General features: G+C 40.9%; 1 protein-coding gene across 7 annotated transcripts in view; it reads left to right on the top strand.

Moving 5' to 3' along the window:
• The window catches only part of cbfa2t2 (CBFA2/RUNX1 partner transcriptional co-repressor 2), a 39,778-nt gene extending 22,819 nt beyond the window's left edge, over window positions 1-16,959 (top strand). For 6 of the 7 annotated variants that reach the window (XM_067586798.1, XM_067586803.1, XM_067586804.1 and 3 more), the window contains 10 exons: window positions 6,979-7,137; window positions 7,410-7,651; window positions 7,811-7,900; window positions 10,280-10,464; window positions 10,582-10,835; window positions 12,459-12,544; window positions 12,976-13,168; window positions 14,402-14,470; window positions 14,723-14,913; window positions 15,084-16,959. In XM_067586798.1, coding sequence (XP_067442899.1) covers window positions 6,979-7,137; window positions 7,410-7,651; window positions 7,811-7,900; window positions 10,280-10,464; window positions 10,582-10,835; window positions 12,459-12,544; window positions 12,976-13,168; window positions 14,402-14,470; window positions 14,723-14,913; window positions 15,084-15,440 — 1,826 coding nt within the window. In that variant the 3' untranslated portion in view covers window positions 15,441-16,959. The remainder of the gene's footprint in view (window positions 1-6,978; window positions 7,138-7,409; window positions 7,652-7,810; window positions 7,901-10,279; window positions 10,465-10,581; window positions 10,836-12,458; window positions 12,545-12,975; window positions 13,169-14,401; window positions 14,471-14,722; window positions 14,914-15,083) is intronic. The other variant, XM_067586799.1, reaches the window with a different exon arrangement.
• Window positions 16,960-23,954: the final 6,995 nt, after the last annotated feature.

Genomic DNA, 23,954 nt, shown 5'->3' with positions numbered 1-23,954 from the left:
TCTCCTGAACTATCTTTAAAGGTGCTACAGAGAAAATACACAGGCAACATTTTGGCCTTAATGTCTTCAAAAGGGATGGCAAGTGATCAAGTCACTTAAGCTGTAAACGGAGATAGAAAAAATGGTCATGAATATGATAAAAGTCCCTCTTCAACCTTGGTTGAAAAGGGAGGAAAATTGGTCCCTAAATACCCTCTTTTGGTTTAGTACAGAATAATGGAATTGATTTTTAAATGATGAAAATAGGTTTGTAACATGTAGTTGTTATATTGTGAACTGTATTGTAAAAAGGATTTGGTGACTGCATAAGTGGGAAAATAAAAAGAAAAGCCTGTATCGAGGCTCCTCAACAGTATGAGGAGGTGTCAGCCCCAAGAGAGCAATAATATAAATTAAGCTAATTGAAATCAGCAAAGAGGGGACACGTGTCTCCTGCTTTTCAGAAATTTGACACCATCCACACGTCGAAAAGCCTCTAAAATACTTAGGTCCTTGAAACTGTCGTCTAGCTGTGAGGTTATAACAACAATCTGACAGCAAGAGAGACCATGCACTGTTGGTTTATCTGTTTTAAAAGTGGATGTGGTTGTGTGTCGCTGCAGGGACCCTTGTCTGTGCAACGCGTGTTTGTGTGTGTGTGTGTGTGGAGGTCAGGAGGGAGCGCAGGATAGAGGAACAGATGTGTGCTGTATTGTGGTGGTGTGCGTGAACGGACGGGGACCAGGTGCAGCCTTTGTCTCCTTGGCATTTAAGTCCACTCGCTTGCATTCAGCCGCCTCGTGCCTCCCCTCCCCTCCCCTCCACTTCCTCCTCTCCTTGGAGGGAAGGCAAAGTTGTGTGTGGAGGATGGGGCTGCCTTGGCTTAGTGGAGGAGGCTCTAGCAGTCCCTTCTGCCGGAGCCTCCCTCCCCCTTCCTCCCTCACAGGTGACTGTTGGAGGTCCCAGCTGGCCAGCTTTTGGCCGATTAGATCCATATGGTACAGAAGGAGGAGGAGGAGGAGGAGAGAAACGTGCCCATCAGTTGCATGGGTGATAAGGGGGCTGTGAGCTTGTCCCTTTTTTGCCCTGAAATTCAAGACAATTCCACACTTTTTACACTTTTTCAGATAACTTATTACTTTTTTAAAATCCATGTCTGTCACCCCCCTCCTTTCTGTCTGGTCTTGTGTTTTTCGTTTTAATACCAAGACCAGACAGAAAGGAGACACCTCAGGATAATTTTCAAATCAATTTCTCTTGCCTCTGTTGAACACTTTAAATGCATGAATATAATTTTTTTTCCCCTTGAAAACTGTTAACTGTTTGGGTCCCCAAAACTCATAAAACTGTCAATATTGTTTTCAATGGCTTCACTAATTCAAGGGTACTTATTTGCATTAAGTAAAGTAAAATAAAATGATAAAATTACAATTTTTATATTTTTAACTGTATTCTGTTAAACTATATTCATTTTCTCATGTCCATTCTGACCATTTCTCACATTCATGTGAGGTAACACTCAATAAATATTGTATAAATCTCTGACTTTTTGTTTTAAGGAGCATAAATGCTTCCTTAAAAAACATATTTTGGTTAAAATAGCATGATTTATGTAGGGATGGGTGAAAAAATCAATTCACATAAGAATCTTGATTCTTATCCCCTACGATTCTACATCAATTCACAAATCTCGAAATCCATTTTCTAAGTGTTAGTTAATAATGTGATGTTGACGGAACGAAAAAGACGGAACTCAGCTGCAAGGGCAGTGCAGCACCCAGACAGTCAACAGTGTGCACATGCTAGGGTTATCTTGTAGTTCATCTTCAAAAAAAGCACTTTTAGATATAATGACTAAATAATTACCTTTGTGAGACGAACTTGACGTGTATATTGTGAACTATCTAAGAGACTCATGTTAGCGGAGCGGAGCAGTGAACTCCAGCAGTAACAAACGAGACCGGCTGACCAACACACACTGCAGAATTAAACAACTTAAACTAACTCTGAGGTAAAGAAAATAACTCAATGCTCAGTCTGTTTCACCTCAAAAAACCTGAGCCCGCTCCGCATATTGGACAGCGATGTCTTTCCCCGGAGCTAACGCTGCAGCAGAGAGGCTGCTCTCCACTGCTGGAGACATGACATTAATAACAACACAGTGGAGCACCCTGCCTCCCCCTCAGTTTGTTATTCTCATACAGGCAGGAGACTGTACGATGCTTTCAAATTAATAATTCATTACTTAATGCAGTTAACGTTTTAAAATAAAAAGGCTGTGGACCATTTATCTTATTAGCCTGATATGTTTCCTATTGTATTTCAGTGGACTAAGGTCACCAGTGAATGGATTGGCACACAGTATACTGGCACCAGAGACTGAAAACTGTGCCTCATTTTCTATTCATTCAATCGAGAATCAGTTTTGAATCAAGAATCCATTCTGCATTGAATCAGACACCAAAGAATCAGAATTGAATCGTGTGATCCCCAAAGATTCAAACCCCTAGATTTATGTGTGTCCTTCCTTAAGGTTCATGTTCCGCCTCGTCACGCCAATGTATTTCTGCACCAAAGTACTGTACTGTTACTTTTAAGGGACATTACTGAGAGGAAATTACATCATTTAAGAGTTTGGAGAAGACAAATTCAAATGCTGGTGAGTTTTGATTTTCTTTTGGAACATTTTTTGGTGTGGTGTTCTTTGACCTCTGTAAGAATTTTGGCCATATTACTTTGATTCTTTCCACCCTGTCACAGGGTGATGGGGTGATGTGGAATCAGTGGGATGGGTGGCACTGCTTCTCATATGAAGTCACTATGAAAACATTCAAATGTCCATCATTTCCACCCTCTCCTCTCCCTGCATCAAATTAGTCAGAGGCTTTCTTTGCGTTAATAGGATAACGTTGGAATATGGCTCCATTAATTGCCGCTGAGAGACAGTGGCGATGTAGTAATAGTGGTGATCCATAGTGGTGTTACTTAGAAGTGATTACAGTATTACAGTACAAGTAATAGTACTGCTATTTTCCAGTAGCTGGTGGCAATGTTCATGATTGTTTTTTGTTTGGCTGTGAGGATGACATTGAGATGTTTTAATCTTATTTTCAATATTTGACATCATCAGTTTCTTGGGAAAGTGATAAACTAATTAGGAAATGGACTGAGCTTAAATTTGACAATAATCTTTATTCAGGGATCACATATAATGAATGGACATCTTTGCTGAGTTGCTGAGAGTTAGAGAATCATGATTATGTTTCATCTCTGTGGACTCATGGTCCAGTACATGTTTAGCCTAGCTTAACATACAGAGTAAGAGAAAAAGCTAAACCCCCCCTCAAATAGAGGGAAAAAAGCCTTTCAGCAACTCAAAAGTTCTCTTATTAACATGTGTTTGTTTGTTACCTGTTAAACTAGCCACCAAAACGCCAATCACTTGGGTTTTGCTGAGGACATGACTTTGCATACCTTTTCCTCCCACCTATTGTTTTCTTTTTTAATACATTAGATATACAAGATACATTATGTATTTATGTCAGTGGTTGAACTGTTGTGAACCATTTTTCCTTCTTCTCCCAGTAGCCTATGTATGGTAAGCTAGGCCTGGACCTTTTTTTTTTTTTTTTACTAAATGCAATCTTCTCATCTAACTCTTGGTAAGAAAACAAGTATTTCACAAAAGTATGTTTATGTGTGTGTCTGTGGTTGTTATCGTGTATGTGTGTGTCTCACATAGTTGTTGCATTGCACACACCATGTATTGTCTTTCTGTTCAATGATAAATTAGTCAGGCCTGTGCTACATCTTTGCTCACCTCATCTACAATGACAAGACAGAGATAGCACAGCACAGCACGAGTACACACATCACCACGCACACATATACACACATGCCTCATGACTCACAGCTGCCAACCTTTCACAGAGAGTTTAAACTTCAGAGTTAAACCATGAGCTTAATAAATCCTAACTGAGCACATTTATTTATACATCACATCGAGTATAATTTATTTGTTCTGACTCAAAGTAGGTTATCCATCCTCACTTTACGTAAGGAGCTAAACTAATGTTCTCACCACTTTATTTGTCTTGTCGTTTCCGATTTCAGTATTTAATGGATTGCTTTCAGTCACAGTAGTGGCTCTGGGAATAGCCCTGTTCCTCTCTCTCTCTCGCTCTGTCTTGTTCTAAGCCTCATTCTGAATCATCACCTGCAGAGGCAGAGGCAATTAAAGCCGATTGAATGTTTTAATGCAGACGAAAGTCACCTGAAGCTGAACAAACAAGGAACACCTGGCTAGCAACAACAGCCATCACCACAGATGCACGTTACTTTTCCATCCCTGCAATAACAACTGTTGTAGAAAGCAAATAAGCAAGCCCAAGTAACACGCAAGATTGTAAAAATGTATAGGTATATCATCTGTTTGAGAACAGATAAATGAAGACAATTGGAAGAAAAGCAACACAGAACGGTATGAGCAGAATGTATAGGGGATTTTTTGTTAGAAGAATCTTAAAAGAGTGTACATAACAATCTGCTAGCCAGTTTTATATTCAGTTTCCTTTGGTGTGCTGCTGACAGTGTTCAAAGTGTTGTCTATGCATCATGGCATTTCCATGTAATCCTGCTGATGTGTGGTGAGGAGCTTTGTGTACCTTCTCTTTGTTCTATTAGAGCAAAGATGACAGGTGGCATTTAGACCAGACAAACATCCCACATCCTCCTCTAAGCCAATATTCACCTGAGTTAACATTTGACCACTTTGTACACTGTGTGTGTGTGTGTGTGTGTATGTGTGACTGCTGTGATAGTCATCCAGCTATGTACACTGTCTTATTGACAAGCAGAGGCAATTCTCTATGGGCTGTCAGCGCTGCATGCGCACACACCTGATGTCCCCTGTTTTGGCCGTAACCTCTGGCATGGCTAACGACACACTTCTCACACATCTTAAGATTGCAGCTGCAACCTAATTTCTCAGCTCCACGCTGAAATGGGATGCACAATAAGACATATGTTTTTATTTGTTGTGCATGTTTACATTCTATGGCTCATGTAGACCTGTCAGTCAAACACAACAGGCCTGCAAGCATGGCTTTTCAAAACCAGAGGATGACAGTCAATTTGGACATGAAACTACTGTTCACTGCCAATAGAGATCTGTTGATGATGTGTCAGCATGTCAACAAATCAAGAGCAAGTACTCGTGAATACATTACCATGCAACATAGCACAAGTTGAATGCCCAAATCCTAGCTCTTGTTTATAAAGTTGTTTACATGGTAACAGTGTTGACACTAAGGCCATATGCCCCGTTGATTCTGTTATTGAGATGTCAGTCTAATTTCCTGGCCATACGGAAGGAGTGTGCGGAGCTTTGGAACCGGTGTGTGTGCGTGCTGCAGGCTGCTTCCTGCCGTGCACTGGCAGACCGCGTGTGTGGTGGGTATGACAGTCCAAATGTCTGCATAGATCCCTCCTTCCTGCCCCCTGTGTTTGTGAACAGGTGGAGCGATGGCAGGCAGGCCACAGGGCTGAGAAAGAATGAGAGGGGAGAGAGGCAGGGGGAGAGAGAGAGTGAAGAGAACTGCAAAACAGAAGGAAGAACAGTCAAAGCTGTATAATGAGTTGCAGACATGACAGATGAGTTGCATAGGGCAGATTGAAAAAGTGTGCAGATAGACGGATTCAGGGGAAGGCAAACAAGGCTGAGAGATTTGTTGTCAGAGTGAGAGTTCAGCTAAGTTTATATATGTGTGCATGCAATTTAACTGTTTTCTAATTTTTTAATGCATTGATTTGTGTATGTTTTTACATATTTTTGCAATGGCACAACGCAAAATGCTTTTTATTCATACAATAGGCGTAATCCATTCCTTTCAGCTCTAGTGCATTACCTACTAACGTCTTAAACCTTCCAACTTAAGCCTTTATAAACTGGGACCCTGTGGCTCAAGGCCGTGCAGAGTTCATAGCTGTGAAAAAGATATAAAGGGTGCCATTGAAGCCAAAGCCCTAAAACCATGAAACCACATTTAAAAAGCTGCTCTCTGCTGACCCATGACCCGTGAGACCATGCTTGTCTATTAATCGTCCATTCTTGAAGCAGTTAGAAAAGTCTGATCCACTCTAAATGGAGACGGGCCCAGCCTTCATGGATCTCCAGGAGACAAAGGCAGCTTCTGATCCCACATCTCCCCACCGCCACACCCTCATTGCACTTTCTCCATACCTCTTATCTGGTGGTCTCATTCAGCGGCAATAGCATATTGAAAAGTTGCGTTTAACATTCAAAAGCTTTGGCGATCTTGTTAGTAAAGCGTGAAATAGCCCTGGCCCTGTCTCTCTCTCTTTTCTTTCGTTCCCCCCCTATTTGCTGGGGAGCTCAATGAGGGGGCATTCTTCTCCCACACAATAGCCTTCTTCAGCATTTCTTCTGTTATTGATCTGAATGGTTGGGAGTGAGGGGCTAAACTTTAGACATCTGGCCCTTTGATGGGGTGGGGGGGGGTGGGGGGGTTGATGCCCTGGCAGTATGTGCTGCATGATGTGAAGTGGATTGGGGGGGGGTGGGCATTTTTGTTTGTTTGAAACTATGGATCCAAAGCTTCTGCATTGGTTTACACTATTGAGTTCATCAGGGAAAGTTAGAGAAGTATTTTTATTTATCAAAATTCTGATAAAGCTTTGAAGACAATCGATATATTTAACAAATTGTGTATGTGTGTGTGCTGGTTATTTCATATAGAGAAGATGGTACATTGTGAAAAAGAAAATAAGCAAAGATATATTAAAACATTTGTTCATATTTATTGGTTAAACACACTTTACACATTTCATGTCATGTTTAGATATGTTCAGTGGGATTTGAGTAGTTAAAACCTGATTTTTATTTTTATTCACTGCTGTGCCCACAGTACGACGACAACAACAACAAAAGTGTTCTGGTTTTTGACCCACAGCTGACCTCTCTCCTCTCTCCCTCTGCAGACAGTAGAGAGAAGAAGAGCCCTGCCATGCCCGGTTCTCCTGTGGATGCTAAGACTCATTCCAGATCAGCCCCCAGCAGCAGCGCCAGCTCCACTATGCCACCCCTGCCTTCTGTCAACCCCAGCGGCCCTCGTCCGGCCTCTTTTTCCACCACAGCATGTAAGGGTCATTCTTAAATTCTTTCTTCTTTTGCCCTATAAGCCTCTGGTGTTACTTCTCTTGTTGCTTCTCTAGTTTTCATAAGCTACAGTGTGTTTGGAAATGAGATTTTAATGCATTTTACACCATCATCTGAATTCATGACTTACACTGAACTGGAAACGCATTGGCATATGGTTATGTTAGTCAAATAAGTAGGTCGAAAACATCTGTCCACTCTAAGCAGGGATCATCTTCATTTCTCCCCTCTTCATCTCACCTTTGCTCGCCAGTGACCAATGGGAATCATCATTCCCCACCAACCTTGAATGCAGTGCCATCTCCACCGCAGCGTTACAGCAACGGACCATCCTCTTCCTCTTCCTCATCGCTGGCCAACCAGCAGCTGCCGGCCACCTGTGGGGCACGCCAGCTGAGCAAGCTGAAACGTTTCCTGACCACGCTGCAGCAGTTTGGCAACGACATCTCTCCTGAGATTGGAGACAGCGTCCGAAGCCTAGTCCTGGCCCTTGTGGTAAGTCTTTCATTACTGTGTTCAAGATCAAAGAATTAAAAGAAAAAACAGGCATTTAATCTTTTCTTCATGACTTCAGAAATTTTTTTTTGTTGTTGTTTTTTTTTTTTACTTTAGCACTGCTAATTCAGTTCTTTAATGACTTTCCCTGTCTCCTAGAATTCAACAGTTACTATTGAGGAGTTTCACTCGCGGCTTCAGGAGGCCACCAACTTTCCCCTACGGCCCTTTGTTATTCCTTTTCTCAAGGTAAACATTTCTTTATCCTTCACTCCACCTCTTATATTTGTTTTGCATTATTCCGTTGGACTACTTCCTTTTTCATTGCATGGCATTCCCCCCTCCCGCCCCCCCCACACGCATCCCGTCTGTCAGTTAAATTATAAACCATACATTTCAATGGTTTACATGTAACCTGTCAGAATCATCCAGCCCCACTTAAAGCATTGCCTTCTCATCATCCTCACATATATCTCGGCTGTGGTTATCAACCAAGATGCATTATTAACCACAGAATAACAAGTGGTAAACAGAAAGTCATTGAACAACATAACCCTAATCCAGGATGATATGAATAATCTATGAGCAATCACAGCTTGTGATTCATGGAAGCAATAATAGAAAAGTAATAGATTCATTACATGCAGTAGGCTATAGATAGGCCTCTGTGTAGGTTTTCTAATTGAATAATGCTTCTCAACACTTCAAAGTAACCATCAAGATTTCCGTGTTGACTTGACAAGCAACAGATGAGTGTGTGTGTGTGTGTGTGTGTGTGTATGTGTGTGTGTGTGTGTGTTAAACAGCCTCTTGAGCCCCTTTGTAACCAGGGGAGTCTGCAAGAGTATACTTTTTAGGAGCTCCCCTCAGTAAAGCAGCCCATAAATCTTCAGTCAGTTGTACTGCTGTAACTTCAAGCAGTCAAAATCTGTTCTTTTTCCACACTTACCTCTTACTCACCTTTGGAGCCCCTCCATCTGTCTGTGCCGAGTGCCGAGACAAGAAACCTCTGTTCCACTCCTTATAACGAGGGGGTGGGGTCCTCATAACTTAATTCCAACTCCTTGAGAGTAGTCTCTCTTAAGAAAAAGAGAAAGATGGGGGAGAAAATAGACAGATGGGACAAAGTCAGGGGGTGAGGGACGTGGAAAAGAGAGAGAGAGATGGGTGAGGAGAAGAGAGAGGGAAAAGTGGGAACTCGGAAGTGTGAAACATGCCTATAAAGTGTTCCCTTCCCTTTTTTATGGGCTCCAGTACGCCATATGGAGCCGCTGTCCCGTTAAAAGAGCATTCAGCTGCCAAGGCGCCGCCAATCTAGCATCCGCCCCGCTGAACCCCAGAGAGCCCTCTGCTCAACTGACACACAGCACATGTGTCCGCTAGCTGGGGCCCCAGGGAAAGAAGGGAGGCAGAGGAGGATGGTAGATGGGCAAAAGAGAACTCAGGGAGAGTAGACCATAAAGCAGAGGTATTAGCATCTTTGAAAAGATGGTACAAAAATATGGTAAAGTGCCAGAGATGCTGTAAATATTATTATTACTATTAATAATAAAGACAGACCAGAAAAAGTGAGATTAGATTGGAAACTGAATCTACAGATCCTGCTAGACGATGGTTGAAAGCTACGTGATAGAAGGAGGTCAGAGTCACAAAACGAGAACGATATGGTTATTTCCTTGGTTGGTGAAGAGGAGGGAGAAGAGGGAGTGAGGAAGTGGTGTAATTGCAAACACACCAGAGTATGTTCCTAATTAGGGAAATGCAGGGAACAAAAGAGAGATGGAAAGATAGGATGGAGACAGTCACAGATAAATATATAAAAAACAGGGTAAGGAATGAGGGAGACGTGGAGTTTTTGTATCATTTGTTATAGAATGTTTCTAAGTTTGTAAGCCTCTGTATCATTATGCCTGTCTTTGCTGCAACTAACTTCACGTGCCCAGCACTCATGCCATGAGCAAGGAGTTGGTTACCAATTTCAGGAGCAGCTTAGAAAACTCAGTCATTTTCATTTAAATGAGGGAAACCACAGCCACCATGGAAGCAGCCACAGAACAACACCCAGACCCAGACTGAGCCTAACAGCCAGACCTCAAGGAGTCAACGCCCCCCTTAAAACCCCTTTACTCCCAGCCAGGCGTCTTCCCCAGGAGGCAGATCTGCTCTCTGTCTCTTAGCTCTGTTACAGTGTGGTGGTGGTCTGTCTAAGACAGTTCTGGTCTGTTTGCTCCAGACCTCCTCCCCTGTTCTTTAATGACATGTTTCCCTGGCGTTTCTCTCTTTCTGTGTGTCTCTGTCTCTGGATGAATATGTGAGGTATGACTGAAATGTCAAGTCGAGTCAATTTTATTTGTATAGCCCAATATCACAAATCTGAAATTGGCCTCAGGGGGTTTTACAGTCTGTATAGCAATACGACATCCTCTGTCCTTAGACTGTTGATTCGAATAAGGAAAAACTCCTTAAAAGGGAGAGCTACAGAGGAGCGATGTGACTGAATGTGTGTGTGGCAGAAGGTTGATTGAAGCTTCAGCCTTCTGCCACAAAAGAAATAGGAAAACTTAACTTACTTAATTTAATTTTACAATTCTCAGGGCTGCTTTCACAAGTTTATTTCTTTCTTTCTAGGCAAACCTTCCCTTGCTGCAGAGAGAGCTGCTCCACTGTGCACGGGCAGCCAAGCAGACCCCAGCCCAGTACCTGTCCCAGCATGAGCACCTCCTGCTAAGCACCACCCTGGCCTCCTCTCCAGACTCCTCTGAGCTGCTGATGGAGCCTAATGAAGCTGGTACCAAGAGACACAGCCCCAGCAGGTTAGATAAAGGGATAACCTACACTGTATGTTAGTGGAAATATATAAAATGTGAAGATATTAGTTGTCACCCTGCCGCACATTTCTGAAACCACCTACTGCTGTTGCTCTTCTTCAGGGGTAAAGAAAATGGTTTCCATGAACGTCCACCCGTAGCCATGGAACCCGCTGCAAAACGGATTTGCACCATTAGTCCCGCTCCACGACACAGCCCCGCCCACCCGCTGCCCCTCAGCGCCCAGCTCCACCCGACCCCGCCGCCCTTGCAGCACTACGCCCTGGATGACATTGCAGCGCCGCACATTCTGCACCGTGAGCACAGCCAACGCATGCTGGAGATCCGCGAGCTTAAAGACAGGCCCAGACTCCCTGGTAATTATCCAAGTTCTTTTTCAACCAGCTTTGAAAGTTTTGACTGCTGACTTTTATAATATCAAAAATGTTCCTCAATTTTTCTACTCATTTTGTAGCAGTGAGGAATGTTATTTATAGTGAACACATGTTATTGGATAGACCACTTTGCAAATTAGGTAAATACATAAAACCTTCACCTTAATCTGGTTCCTCACACTGGTGAGGAACATTTAGAAATTAACATAATAACGGGTGGTCTGTGTGTCTGCATAGCCATGGCCATATGAGCGACTGCCCAATATGTCTTAGTAGCCCACATGTGTGTATAAACAGAGCCATACTGTCCAGGGAGGGTTGGATCTACTCTGGTGTATATCTACCCTCCATTTGGGGCTTGTCAGCACACAGTGGAAACAGCAGTAGCTCACAGACACACACTTACACACATACAGAAACACACCTTGATAGGTTCATGGTAGAGGTGCTGTGTTTACGAGGCCTTAGTCCCTTGTCTGACAGCCTCCCGCCCGCCTGCCGCCACTTAACTCACAGGCACACACACACACACACAAACAGTCCACACACTCATGGCTTTGAACTGATGAACACTGATGAGAACCAGGAGTAGAGAAGAGGTCGAGGGGGAGACTAGTGTGTGTGTGTGTGTGTGTGTGTGTGTGTGTGTGTGTGTGTGTATAAGAGAATCATTATTCTCTTCAGTAGGTCTAGTGTGCATGCGGCTTCTTGTTGGCTGTTTGTTCCTAAATTTTTAAGAGATTGCGGTTTGCTTAGTCTTTGTTTTTAGTGTATGTGTGTGTGGTGTCTGAGTGTATGGACATGTATCAAGACATTTTTGAGTTCTGCGTGAGCACAAGATTGCGTGTGCAAACTATTATTACTGTTAAATGTGCAATTAGATATTGCTTAAGTTATAGTGTTGTGTAATAACTGAATTGGAATCAGATATTTAACAGTAAGTGTGTGTGTTTTCATGACTGTAATGGTCGGCAGTGAGTGTCAGAGCGGCTGGTTGTGTTTAGAAGTGGAGCCACACCACTCAGCCTGAGTGTCTCCCTACTGGAATGCTGTGAGCTCCAGGAGGGGAGGTGCAAAGGGAAAAGTTTGGGGAGTGTGTGTGTGTGTATGTGTGTGTGTGTGTGTGTGTGTGTGTGTGTGGTTGACAGCTGACCTCCAGATGTGTTCAGGCTCTGGGTGCTGGAAGTCTGTTTTGCATCCCAGGCTTCTCTTTTTCTCTTTCACTCTACCTTTCTTGCTCACTATCCCTCAGTCCATCTCGCATCTTTTGTCTCTTATTTTTTTCCTCCCCATTTACCTCAATACTGTCACTTTAACTTCAGGATGTAAGAATGAGCGTCCTTTGACTTTTAAGTAATGTCTCTTCTGCTATGTGAGGAAAGTGTACACAAAGGGTTCGTTGTGTGCTCTAAATGTGTTCCCAGTTAATGATCATAATGAAAACTATTCAACCAGTGTTAACAAATCTTAATAAAGCACCAATTTGCCACAGATACAGACATACACACACACCTTTCACTCAGACTGTCACTTGTGGCTTCTCCTACATTAAGAAGACTGTTAATCACAGTGGCCTGTGGTCTGTCTTATGTGTGTTTTAATCAGGCACTAACGGGGGATACCGCGAGGAGCCGGTGGACCACAGACTGACAGACAGAGAGTGGGCTGATGAATGGAGGCATCTGGACCATGTAAGTCTGTAGACAGGCACCACTGCTAATGGCTTGAGATACCGAAAGAATGTAAAATGTAATTTGTTTTACTGGGGTCCTTAGCAAAACAGTGTTTCACCTTCTCACAGCTTGAAAGGAATGACACATTTGCAGCACATCTGAATGTTATACAAGACATTCACACACACATATGTCATGGAGGTGTAATAAGTGATTCTTGGTTCTTTCCTGTGGAGATTTAGACACTTTTGACAACTAAAGAATAAGTGAAGTGCAAAGAAGTGTTTCTAGAAGCTATAACCCCCACAATTGTTAAATAGCAGGAGCACAACTCCCTCAAATTTTATTATATTTAATAACAACCATTGTTAAGATTTGCATACATTTCTTTTTTTTAACAAAAAGTTAAAAGCAAACTCAGTCAATATATTTTGTGTGTCCTATGTCAGGTGTTGAACTCCATTGTGGACATGGTGGAAAAGACACGGAGGTCAGTGAGCGTGCTCAGACGATGCCAGGAATCAGATCGCGAGGAGCTCAACTACTGGAGACGGCGTTCAAGCGAGCAGGAGGATCCTCGCAAAGGAGGCTCAGGCTCCGCTCCCTTCTCCAAGACACACAGCCCCCACTCTGCAGAGTCGGGTGGGTACAGCTATTTTCAATTCAGTGACGTTGGTATGCCACAAAAACCAACAATTAAGTTGTCATTTCTGTGATTGGCGCCCATTGTTTTTCCCTGAAGATTGCTTCATTACTCAGGGATGAAGCCAAACCAATGGAAATCAGTTAGTTGTTAAACTTAAAGACTCAATTCCCCAAATTTTAATAAAAATATATTTTCATAGTTATCTAAGTGGTGTTATCTAGTCTTTAAGAGTTTGAGTCATCCACCCCAAACATCTGCCATACAACTATATAAGAGTGAAGAGATTTGTGCTTTAAGTCTTAGTTCCTGAAAGTGTGTTATTAACACTCTGGTCAGGACAGCCTTACTTCTCTTTCATACTCATTACACCGTCTAGTGGTCATTAATAGAATTACACCAAAGTCACATATCAGTGTGTTAGTGAGTCCCTCTGCAGTTAGTCCCTCAGTCTGCTGTGTACTGGCAGTGTTCTCTCGGCCTTGCCAGCCTTGCCGTCCCCCTGCTGGTCCATAGTCACAGACAGGTGCCAGGACTGGCCTCAGCCATATCGGCCACAGAAGGGCTGTCCTGCCGTCCTGCCGGCTCAGAGACCCAGAGCTGGCTGACTCGCCAGAGCACCATCTGGGCCCCCAGCCGGGAAGCCTGCCTGCCTGGCCGCCTGGGCTGAGGAGGACTGTAGTGGGGGTGGAAATGGCGGTGGGGAGAGTGTATGCAGGCCTGGTTGAAGAGAGGAGAAGTGGATATAAATGAAAGAAAAGAGAGAACGCGGTTGTGAGACAGAGGATGTATGAGATGGAGAAAGAGGCGATGAGCCAGCCGGCAGTGTTGGGGAGACAGAGCCCGGTAGCGATACAGAAATGAATTAAAATGCAGGGAGAGAGAGATTTGAGGGAACAGACAGAATGTTGACACAGCTTGTTGGTCCGCATTTCCCCTCCAAGCCAAACACATTCCTTTCTAAAGCTGTCAGTTTTCAGATCCGTCCAAGACTCTGATAAACAACAATTACGCTGGTTGTGTGGCCTAGATATGTCGACTTGTTTGCATCGACGACAAAATCAAAGACTAGATGACAAAGATAATATCACTGCCTGCCTGTGTGGCCATTCTCTGTTACCTTGATTGAGCTGTCAACCATTCAAGTCAATGATTATTTCAACAATTTATCATCTTAATATCTTTATAAGCCCTGGCAGGTGCTAATCCCTTCTGTTTCTGCTTTCCTACAGACTCCCAGCGCGACTTTGCCCCGCGGCCAGGCTCAGCATACGTTACAGATGAGATCTGGAGGAAAGCTGGTAAGAAAACTAAAATTTAACTTATTGATTTGTGTCAAAAATGGTCTAGGTTTTGTTAGACACAAATGTAATGCGTTTTATTAAAGCAATAATCAAGATAACAGAAGAAAATCACATGAACCGTTAAAGATGGAACACGGATAACAGGCTACTGTATGCTGATGTGTGGTCAATTTGCTGATTTATTATTCACTGATCTACTATTTTACAAGCTTAGCTAAACTTAAAACGTTTGTCTCTCTCAATCTAAAGAAGAAGCGGTGAATGAGGTGAAACGTCAGGCCATGGATGAGGTTCAGAAAGCAGTGGCAGAGGCTGAGCAGAAGGCTTTTGAGATGATTGCTGCTGAAAGGGCTAAGATGGAAAAGACTCTGGCTGATGCAAAGAGGAAGGCTCAAGAGGATGCAATCATGGTCATCAATGAGCAGGAGGATTCCAGTGAGGTGAGCAGACATGTAGATTGTTGAAATTATGCTGAAATTAGACTCATCTTCAGGGGATTTTTTGGAAGAAAAAAATGGTGAAAAAAAACTTGATTCAGTGGAGACACATACCTTCTTTCCCTTTTATATTACTGTAAAAAACTTATGGTTTTCCCTCCTTTTGTTCTCAGTGTTGCTGGAATTGTGGCCGTAAAGCTAGTGAGACATGCAGCGGCTGCAACGCCGCACGCTACTGCGGCTCCTTCTGCCAGCACAAAGACTGGGAGAGGCATCACCTCATCTGCAGCCCAGGGCTTCAGGCTCAACCCAAACCAGTTTCCGCCATCACTGCAACCAGAGTAGCTGCCATGGCCACAGCAGCAGCAGCAGCAGCAGCAGCCGGGGTGTCTCCTGTCGGCCTGGCTGGGGTCAAGGCCCCTGACAGTGTGCCTTCAGTCTCTAGTCCTGGTGGAGAGAAGGCTTCGGTTGCTTCTCGCTCCTCCACCCCTTCCACCCCCGCCTCGGCCCCCGAGACCAATGGACACTAGGAGGTGAAGGACATCATTGGTTAATGTGTCAGCTATCCTCTCCCTTAACGGGGAAGAATCAGCAGCAAGAGGGAACTATTTGTGGGTTAAGTTAGGATAACAGATTTTTCATCATACTCTTTGGCAGATAAAAAAGGACAGATTATGGATGACTGTTTGAGTGATATGTCAACTGGGACTTTGGCTTTGGCAAAGAACAGAAGGACTCGTCTCGAATGCATCCATTGGATGAACAGATCTCCCTAACAGATGGAAACGCATTTGTCTTCATCCAAAACCCGAAATCTTGGATCTGCGAGGAAAGGAAAAAAAAAAAACTGAGATCAATCGTCAGTTATCTCCGGCTGCGGGGAGGAAGTTATGAAAGGAAGGCATATTAGAAAAGACAGAGGTATAAACACACCTCTCCCCTCGAACTAATTTTCTCACTTTGTTGTGTATAGATTTAAGATGAGGGAGGTGGCGGTGGTAAATGTAAACAGTGTAATAGTACCAGCCATAAAGCATCTGTCTTTGTCCTGTAGGAAAAATCTGACAGTAGACCACATAAGAGTCGCCTCTGCAGCTCTCCTGTACACATAAATATTTGCTCGCCAAGTTCTTGTCAGGTTGTCATATGTGTGAATGCGTGTTTCAAACGCTTGTGCCGTCAGTGAATATTGTAAAGCATAGGAATACTTTTGTCAAAGCAATATTACAATGAAGTGTTCAGGTATCTCAAGCCGTTTCTGCATCACCAAAGTTTTCATTCAATAAAGAGAGAGTTATTGTCATTGCCTGTAACTGTCTTTGTGAACAAGAGATACTTATACACTAATCTTATCTACTTTTATAATGAGCTTAACAAGGGACTCTGGTCACTATTTTTTATTTCTGATCATCAGACATCCTCAAAGAGCAGAGAGAAAGATGATGGTGATTAGATCAAATGAGCGCAGGAAGATTCAGTGATGACTTCATACTGGTTGCAGTTTCATTTTGGTGCTTGTTCACGTCACCAGTTGTGTATGGCAGGGCCAGATGTTGCTTCAAATCTTCCACCATTGCAATGTTTGCATCAGAAGAGCAGTGTGTCGTACAGCATTTAAATGACTGATTTTTCAACAGAAGGGGAGTTTATTTGAAATTATCAAAAAGGGGAAACGGCTTTCTGGTGCCTATGTTGTTGTGGTGCAGGTTTAAAGCAGCGACTGACCCACGGAGAATCTCAGGAGCTAAACTGTATTTGTATGTACAGATCATTCTGTTCTTTTTCTTTTGTCACAGTTAGTTTAAAGTCAAAACGTTTAGTGAGGAACTTTATTGTACTCTGCTGTTTCAACTGAGACGTTGTTCTTGTTTTTGTTCGTTGTAAAATGACTTTGTAAAGAATATTATGAGAGAATGCCTTTATTTTGTGAGCCACAATTTTCCCTTCATTCTTTAAACACATCGTTTTGTTATGAGGCATAACTTCATATGAAAAAAGATATCTTGACATGAAGTATGAAATAAAGAAATAGAATTACTTCAAAACATTTTTCTGCTGTTCTGTGACTGATTTAACATTAGGAGGATGTAATGAAATGAAAATAAACCAACCAACTATAAATCATGGTTTTATAGGAGTTGAGTATGAAATAAGAGCTCAATTGATTGACATTTAATTAAAACTACCAGCTCAAAAAGCTTCATATAAAAGGCGATGTATCCAGTTAAACCAAACATAATTCATTATTCTGAATCCAGTATATATATCATCTAGTCTTGAAGGTTGTGTTTAGCTCATTGTTTATCAAGGACAAGCACATCTGCTTTAATTTTGTGCTGCTTTCAACAGGGCTCTTAATATTTCAAGTATTTTATCTGGGGTCAATGGTGTCCAGCTTGGCTCCAAAGGTCTGTTGAATTTAATGAGTGCAGAGCAGAACAAATATCACTTTGATATTTAAGTGATTTCCAACCAGCATTATATGGGACCACAAAAGCTTTTTAGAATAAATTAATTAATTACAGATACCAATTGGTTTCTCAATAAACCTGCTTTTCTGCTAAATTGTGAGGTTCATCTTAAAAGCAACATTTTTTTTTCATGCTGTTTGTCTCCATAATGTTGTGAATCATTCAGTGACTCCTGATGAAATATTCAAGAGGCGTCTTTGAATCCAGGTATGAAATAATGAAGAGGCTCTTTGCCAGATTGATTTGTCCTTAAGTGGATGGAAATTTATTCATTTATAATGTATAATGTTTTCCACCACTGAAGTTAAATTTATATTCAAGTCAGTTCATCTTGAAGATCTTAATTAAAAGGAACAGTTGTTGTTTTGACTTCAATGGTTACCTTAATAATCACTGTGTTTTACATCAAAGAAGCGAAATGTTAATAATGCCATCAAAAGCAGCACATATTAGGAAGTTGTAATATCCTGAATAACCACGAGGTGGCAGTATAAGCTAGATATTTGAGAAGTGAAGTGTCATTGCTTTGCATTTTACTGATGAGTAAAAGTTACATATCCTATATATGGGTGATTTGTTGTGGAGGCCTATGGTGAAAAGAAGTAGATGTTTTTTTTTGTTGTTTTTTTGAAATACAGCCAAGAATTCCTCATTTATGAAACTAAAGAATTCATTCATTTGAGGAACTTTCACAAAAAGGAGTCAAATATGTATTCATAGTAAGAGCTAAGTTATCTTGACATGCGTTTGAAGATTACACTTTGCTAGTGTCAGTAGGAGTATTAAGATCCTTTACTTAAGTAAAAGTAGCTCTATCACAATGTTAAAATACTTTCATAAAGAGTTAAGGCCCTCCCCATTAAACTCTTCTTTACACATCATCAACGTTCATCAGTTCAGAGCCTGAGTGTGTGGACTGATTTGTTTGTGTGTGTGTGTGTGTGCATGTTTGCATGTGTGTAAACGTAGTATTTCACTGCTACTATACAGATATTAGCAGTAAAATCTATTTATACTGTCTATTTCAAAGGTTAACATAGCATGGCTCCTTTCAGATGTGTCATGTGTCCTGCAAGCAGTATTTTAATGTTGTAGCTAATAGACGTAACAACTGTTTTGTAGTTTAATGTAAAGCAATGCATTATATTTCATACAATACCTAAAATCTATCTGCAACTAAGACAAAAGTAGTGGAGTAAAAAGTAGAATTCCAAAGTACTCACAAAATAGAAATACTCAAATTCAGTACCAATACCTCAAGATTATACTGTGCTTACTTTCAAACTAGGCAAATGTGATGTAAAATTGTTGCTGAAGTTAAAATTAAATCTAAACTTTAGCCATGCCCTTAAAACTACAAGTGTTGTTTATCTTTAAGCTGCATTGTTTCTGCTATGATTTTTTTCAAAGTCCTGATCTGCAAAGCACCACAATCATGACGTGTATTTACTGATCACCAGTTGATCTAAAAATCAAACTCATCTGTTGTCTGGATGCAATTGTGTGTTTCAAGAGTGTCCGCCAGAATCAGCGTTATTGTTTATTTCATTGCCTAGCAGCAGGATTGCCGAGTATGAGATACTGAGTGTTTTCAGGTTGAGGTCGAAATTTTATATCCAGTTTTTAATAAGCTGTGTATGTCATGTGGATGCCTTTGCACGCTACATCCATCCATACATGCTGTTTATTAGGTACACCTAACTAAAACTACTGCAGTCTAAATACAATTTCCATGTCCAGTTTTGTGTTGAAATTTTGATACAATGGTCATTTTGGAGGCTGCAGTTTTATATTTTATATTACTGAGGGTATACTAAATATTAGTTTTAGCTAAGTGTACATAATAAATTGGCAACTGAGAGAATACCATGTGTGAGAATATTGGGAACTTGACTTTTCTACACCTCTATGTTGTGTGAGAGTGTTTCATCTTTTGTTCTCTTCTGCATCAAATAAGTTGTTTTGGAATTATTTTTTAGGAGTTATGCCACAAGTTTATCTGCTGACAGAAAAGAAAAACAGAGTCAGCAAGTTGTGTTTGTGTGTGTGTGTTGGTTTGTGTTTGTCGGGGACAGTGGGGCCTCTCAGTGTATGGTTGAGCTACTTCTGCTTGTTCTTTGGCCAAAAAAAAAGAAGCTACTACATGTTGTAATGATTGTGGGTAGAGACTGGTTTAATTATGTACATTGTTTCTGCCCCAACTTCTAGCTGGAGGCAGAGGAATGGAAGACACATCGGATTCAGCTCTTGATCCGAAGCTCATCTCATGTTGCCTAAAAACAAGCTACAGTGCACAAAGCAGTGATATAGAGAAAATCATGTTTCTCTCTTTCTTTCACTCCCCACCCATCCTCTCTTTCCACTCTTCATCTCCTATTTTCTCACTTCCGCACTGTAGTCTCTTATATCATGTACTTTGATAACAACTCACCAAGAGTGAATCATTCCTGTATTGAACAAATGAGTTTCTGATTTGTTATATTGTACCATTTAATTGCTTTTATTTTTGTTTTGTCTCCCACACAGTAGCAGGACTACGATTCACAATTTCTACCAAGACCTTTAAAGATGTGATGATTAAACAATATCACACTGAAGCTTTGACAAGTTGATTACACTTGTTATTATTTCTACCTGTGGAACACTTGTGATAGTTCATCAAGTACTTTTTCCTGAGAAATATTCATTTTTTTACTATTTGGCACTATGTAGTTACAAAGTAAATCTTGCATTACTGATATACATATTTGTTTAAAGGGGCCTTCGATGGATATGTGGATGTGTAACTTATATGTACACATTTAAAAAAAAAAAAAAAGCTTCAGACAGTAGGTCAACATTTGGGAAAACGCTTATACTTTGGTTTTGTTTTTTTTTTGAGAAGATTGACAGGCTACTACTATCATGTCTGTACAATAGCTGGAGCCAGTGTTAAGGGTTAAAAAATGTATATAAAGGAATTAAAGGTGGCATAAAAAGATGTTAAAAGGACTATGGTACAGTTTATTGCTAAAACAATAAGTTAAAAGTGTTTAAAAATAGACATCCCAATGTATTTATATTTTTTATTTTATTGTGTCTTAAATAGTGATTAAATGTCAATTTCATTGTACTGCAATACTCAAACAGGTCACTAGATGGCGCACAGCTATTGGGAGGAGCCTAAAACCCTTTAGAAGTAAGCGCTGCAGAATAAATCCTGAAGTCCAGCTGAATGCAAGCTAACAGGTGGGTTAATATTCCTCAAAATCACATGCATTAACCCTATTATAAGGGATAAGGGTGTTGTAAATCCTTGGTGATAACGTGCAATGTTTAGATTAGACTGGTTTTGCAGTCATTTGTTGAAACAGAGATGTTAAGCTATACACTGTCATGCTAGGCTAGCGGACGTGTTGCTAATGGGTAAGGTAACGTACAGAGTACAATAGAAATACTAATGAGACAAAAGGGGTTTGTTCTGGTTTGTTGACTGCTACATAAAGTGCTAATGCATATATTTCACAGTCTGTTAAGTTATTTTCCTGTTTATGTGTATTTGTTTCTGACTTTAGAAGATACATAAATACAATAATTTGTGAATGTGTGACAATGGAGTAATAGAGTCAAGTTTAATAGTTACTCACTGTAAGGTTGTATATTATTGCTTTATGTGCAATGTGATGAAAGTGTCAAACTATGGAAACTGTTAGTTACAGTAACCAAATGAGAACATAATTTGTTGTTGTTGTTGTTGTTGTTGTTATTGTTCTACTGGTCAATATGTAATTCAAGTGTAACTGAAGAACAAGGACACTTAACACCGATTCATTTTCAAAGAGCAACGGCCAATGGGGAAACTCCAACACTCAGCCTGCTGACCAATGGTGTAACTTCATCACTCAGCTACACAGTCACGGACAGTTGTGGTTATAGGGCCGGTCCCGCTATTGCCATCCAGCCAAATATTGTGAATGCTTGTTTTTACAGGGTTTTTTAGCTTTTGAATGAAGAACAAGGTTTGAAGTATTAATTAGTGAGGAGGATTTTGTTACTTTTGGGTTTCCAGTCTTTATGCTAAGCTAAGCTAACTAGCTGTAGCTTCATATTTACCGTAAAAACATGAGAGGGTATTAATCTTTTCATCTTACTCACAGCAAGAAAAAAAAAAAAAAGCGTATTTCCCAAAACTATTCCTTTACCACAGTGTGATCACATGCAGAGCCATTTTTCTAATGTAGCTCTTCTAAATATATTTCTCAGAAAACAACATTCTTTATAGATACTCAAGGAGATACAGATATATAGGTCACAACAGAGCAATGTGAACTGGAATCAGAACTAGATGGCTGCACAGGAGAACAGTATTTGTACCCAGTGGACTACTTGTTAATAATACATTTAATGTAGGCCTGGCAAGTTTCACAGGGTGTCAAAGAAAGGCAGACAACCAAGATTATCACTGAGCATAACATGAGAAGCATACACTATAAAGAACAAACATTAAAATGTGAATCAATTAGTATATGTGTGAAATGATCTGAAAAACAAAAACACCATAACACACAGAAAGGGCAAAATCCAAACTTTTTACATAGAAATATTTAAAAAGGCACTATAGGTGAACACTCAGAAGACCTTGTAAACTAAAACTAATTTAAAAAACATACAAAGAGGACAACACTCTAAATTATAACCACCGTTGCACAAATCCAGTGCACTCAGCAAACAAACCCAGTCCTAATTTAGCAATGCACAGGGAGCTGTGTCATTGTTTCAGTCACCTCTGCTCAGCCTGATGCTCAAATTGTATGATCTCTTTGGAGGATCTGTAACACTTCATCATCACATAGAGGCAAACATATTGGAGCCATATCTTACTCCCATGCTGGGCATCACATAACACCGAAATCCTTTTTTAATGATAAAACTCCCAGACGGATTTCTGTTTTGTGGGATCCCATCTGTCTTTTTTACATCTTCACATTTTAGACATTTTTCTTTCCTCCATCTCTCTCCTACCCTGCCTGTCCCTCAGAACAATTTGCAAATGGCTTTTGACAGTATGTTATTATGAGCACTTAATGTTCTTCTAGGTCATGAGTGATTTACAGCAATTGATTTTGAGGCAAATTTTTGTGCATGGCTGCTACTGTGCTACTGAATGAACTGCATAAAATGTAGCTTTTATATCTTCTGCATAACTGCACTCACAATCACATCACACAATAAATGCAGAAACACTTGCAAAATAACATTTGTATGTTTAACTATTAGACCTTATGAACACAAATCAGTACATGGCAAAGAACCAGTCAGCATGAGGAGTCTGTAAGTCAACAAGGACGAGTGACTCAGTCTCTCAGAGGTGAGACGCCCTCTGAACATCCCACATAATCAGGTTTCCAGGGTGAAAGAAATTGAGATACTGACGCATAAAATAGGACAACAGCTGCTGCTTTGTCACCTTTGGCCTCCAGTCTTTGGATTTCTGAGGCGGTAAATAACACTTACACATGTCAGATGTTATAATTTATTAACTGGTGCCCTGTTTAATGTCCTTTTTACATGATAATCGCTGGGTTTATGTATCACATATGATACCTCTGTTACTTCACCTACCTTTTCAAAAAACTCCCTGTGCTTTAAAATAATGTATTTGACACAACCATCTTGAACCTTTTATGCTGACATTCCTCAAGGTTTTCTGCCATTTTCTACATTCACAACAACTTTTATCACCACAGACAGAGAGGCGACACTGGCTTTGACTTTGGACGCCTTCTGTGTGCTGTCTTCTGCACAATAAAGTAACCAAGGAGAAGGAAATGGCAACAGGGAGGAATGAAACAGGACAACAGATGTCTTTTGGTCACCTTAGCCCTGGCCCTTGGCTCTCTGAAGTGATGAGCTGTATTTGCACACATCAGAGCCAAGGGCACCTGGCTGAAAGAGAATTAAAAGGGCTTCTGTTTTTTTTCCCTCTCCTGTTAAAGGAGAAGTGCACAGAGAGGAGGTAGTGTTATTCAGAGAGCTGAAAGATTAAAAAAAAACTGTTGGCTACAAGGTTTGAACCTTGACTTTGGCTATTCATTTGTATCCAACATCCCTTTCACCAATAAGAAAAGGACGTTTCACAAAGGAATAATCAAAAAATATTGGTTAAAATGAACAGAGTGAGGAAATCTGTCAGTACTTACTGTCAAAATTTTATTTATTTAAACCAGACATCTATGCAATAAAAACTCAAAAGAGTCAAAGAAGCTGTTTGATGCTTATGTTGTTTCAGTATCATGTTGGAATATGTAATATAACTGCAGAAATCTCCTGAGACTCTCAGGATGTATTTTGAGATAATAACGCATTCCACAGTGGTTTCAGTGTGTGCATTTCTCATCTAGCAGCAGCAGCAGCAGCAGCATAGAATCCCTTGATTTTCTGCAAAAATGGAACAAAGACTGGGCGAGTTAATCCCAGCTGTACCTCCGAGATATAGCTACAATAAATCACAGCACACATATCCACACTGTTTGGGAGAACGTCAGCTACAGTAGGACATGAATTCTTGTATTGTGGGTTGCAGGAATTTGCAGG

Source organism: Thunnus thynnus, chromosome 4 (genome assembly GCF_963924715.1).
Source record: "Thunnus thynnus chromosome 4, fThuThy2.1, whole genome shotgun sequence".
NCBI lineage: Eukaryota > Metazoa > Chordata > Actinopteri > Scombriformes > Scombridae > Thunnus > Thunnus thynnus.
This window is presented reverse-complemented; position numbering and strand designations above follow the sequence as displayed.